This window comes from Limulus polyphemus, unplaced genomic scaffold (assembly GCF_000517525.1).
Source record: "Limulus polyphemus unplaced genomic scaffold, Limulus_polyphemus-2.1.2 Scaffold3329, whole genome shotgun sequence".
Taxonomy (NCBI): domain Eukaryota; kingdom Metazoa; phylum Arthropoda; class Merostomata; order Xiphosura; family Limulidae; genus Limulus; species Limulus polyphemus.
In genome coordinates this window covers 72,144-74,543 of record NW_013668939.1, presented here as the reverse complement: position 1 = coordinate 74,543, position 2,400 = coordinate 72,144, and the positions used below count along the sequence as shown (strand labels likewise).

General features: G+C 35.9%; 1 protein-coding gene across 1 annotated transcript in view; it reads left to right on the top strand.

The window, feature by feature from the left end:
• LOC106469159 (MICOS complex subunit MIC60-like) overlaps positions 1-1,930 on the top strand; it is a 55,465-nt gene extending 53,535 nt beyond the window's left edge. Inside the window, exon 9 of the mRNA XM_013929624.2 lies at positions 678-1,930. Within this exon, the coding sequence (XP_013785078.1) occupies positions 678-1,309 (632 nt within the window). The 3' untranslated portion in view covers positions 1,310-1,930. The remainder of the gene's footprint in view (positions 1-677) is intronic.
• Positions 1,931-2,400: the final 470 nt, after the last annotated feature.

Here is a 2,400-nt window from a genome sequence, read left to right as displayed (position 1 = left end):
ATATTTTTAACAAAAATTACAAATTAATAGTTCCGTTTTGAATAAATAGAGTTGTATTAATTCAATTACGTATGTACAAGCTGCCCAGTGTCGGTTAACAATACGAAGAATTAAACTGTGGCGGAATGCTACAAGTTCTTCAAATACCTATAGAATGACAGGTTTCTTTTTTTTTGTTAGTGTAAAACACTTAAATACACCAGTTTCGTTTTGAGTTTACTTACTGGTTATAAGTATTGTTTTATTAAAAGTTACGGCTTGAACAATGAGGAAGAATATTTTTAAAAACTGGTACGACGTTTCGATCATTGTTAGATCTTTCAAATGTTGTTAGATTATTGAATGTTGATTTAAATACTAAAACCTTCTTTAGCGTTAAAACTTGAGTACTTTAAGAATGATCGCATTAGTGATCGAAACGTCGTACCTGTTTTCAAAATATTCTTCCTTACTGTAAAAGCTGTAACTTGTGATAAAATAATAACATTTACCTCGTGTTATGCATTATTAGTTAGTTAATAAAACGTATTTCTCGGTTTAAAAAAAAATGCAGCCGTGTTTTAAAACATATCCAGGTGATTGTTGATGTAAGAAAAATATTCCCAAGTTTTCGGGTAGAAAAATTCGCTGCTTGTTCTTATATTACTAATTTCATTCGTCGTTTCTATTTCATCTAGCACGTGAAGAACTTGACAAGGCAGCCAAGAAGGCCCAGAAATTGTGGCTAGCCTGTCAGGCGCTGAAACAAAGCGTTAAGTCGGGTCGACCTGACGAGGAAGGTTACGGTCAGCCTAAACCCTTAGATAGAGAAATTACGGCCATTAATGAGGCTGCCGAAAAGGACAAGCCGTATGTAGCTGCAGTCTTAGCTGGCATACCCAAAGAAGCCCTACATAGAGGCGTCTACACTGAGGAAAGTTTAAAAGAACGTTTCCACAAAGTTAATAAAGTCTGCCGAAGAGTGGCGCTCATAGATGAGAACGGTGGCTCCCTCTACAGATATCTAGTGTCTTATTTACAGTCACTCCTAGTAATTGAATCAGCAAAACTCCCTGCTGGAGAACTGAATAATGAAAACGAAGTTGACCCATCCAAATGGCACACTTTCGACATACTAACGAGGATTCGTCATTCCCTGGACCACGAGAACTTGGAACAGGCCCTTAGATACGCCAATCAGCTTAAAGGAGAGCCACGAAACGTAGCACGTGACTGGATTAAAGAGTTAAGATTACTGTTAGAAACGAGGCAAGCTGCGGATGCTCTGATAGCTCACGCAGCAGCGGTCAGTGTCCAGGCTTACCACTGAAGGATAGTTAGAAACACACTCTCGGTACAGGTCAAACCTCTCGAGCCCTTACAGATTAGTCCACAGGTCCAGGGTTAAAAGGGACACAGTGCGATCTTTTAAATTAATTGTCAATGTCATTAAGTAATTACATTTTATGAAAAGGTGTTTCTACAGAACGAGTGGGCGGTTAGATAAGCTCCGTTTAATTTCAAATCGACTACTTACTTGACCTATCTTCTCTTTCGCTTGTACAATACAAGAAATACATAGATAAAAAAAACCGTTAACTGTAATTTTAAGGTCTTAAATACACCATATGGAGATGGTACAAATAATTAACCCCATTGTTTGATGTAACAACGGTATGAAAGCTAGTATTTTGAGCACTAGATGTCAGGTTTTTCACACGTTATATTGTTAGCTAAAAATTAGCTTAATGTTGTGATCACTGTTCGCCAGTTTTTTCACCAGTTTGCCTAAAAAAAACTGTTTAAATGTTGCAAAAACTGGTCGCCAGATTTTGAGGCTATATAGTTAGATAATAATGAGATGTTATTTTCTGAAGAAACGTATCTTTAACCCAGTAATTGGTTTTGTAAAATGAAACCTAAACCCAAATAAAAGATTATCCACCACTCAGTTTGATTCTTTTCATCTGTTAACTGCACCATGACTGTGTCTTTGGAATTAACAACTCAACAGGTCGTCTGAGTTTAAAGAAAGGGACTCGTCGATTCGTAAAAGAACAAAAGAAAATACAACTTGTATATATTCTCTAAAACTCCTACTCTGAGTTGAAAATATCAAATAATATAATTTATGAACATTTACACCTGTAGTTTTATTTCGATTTTCCTACAATCATTCGAATGTTAGCACTAGGCAACAAATACTCTTGCTTTTAAATTGTTGCCTAGTACTGGTAATCGAATTATTCGGCTATTGTTTCTACATTGTTGCCTAGTAATGGTAATCGAATTATTCCACTATTGTTTCTACATTGTTGCCTAGTAATGGTAATCGAATTATTCCACTATTGTTTCTACATTGTTGCCTAGTAATGGTAATCGAATTATTCCACTATTGTTTCTACATTGTTGCCTAGTAAT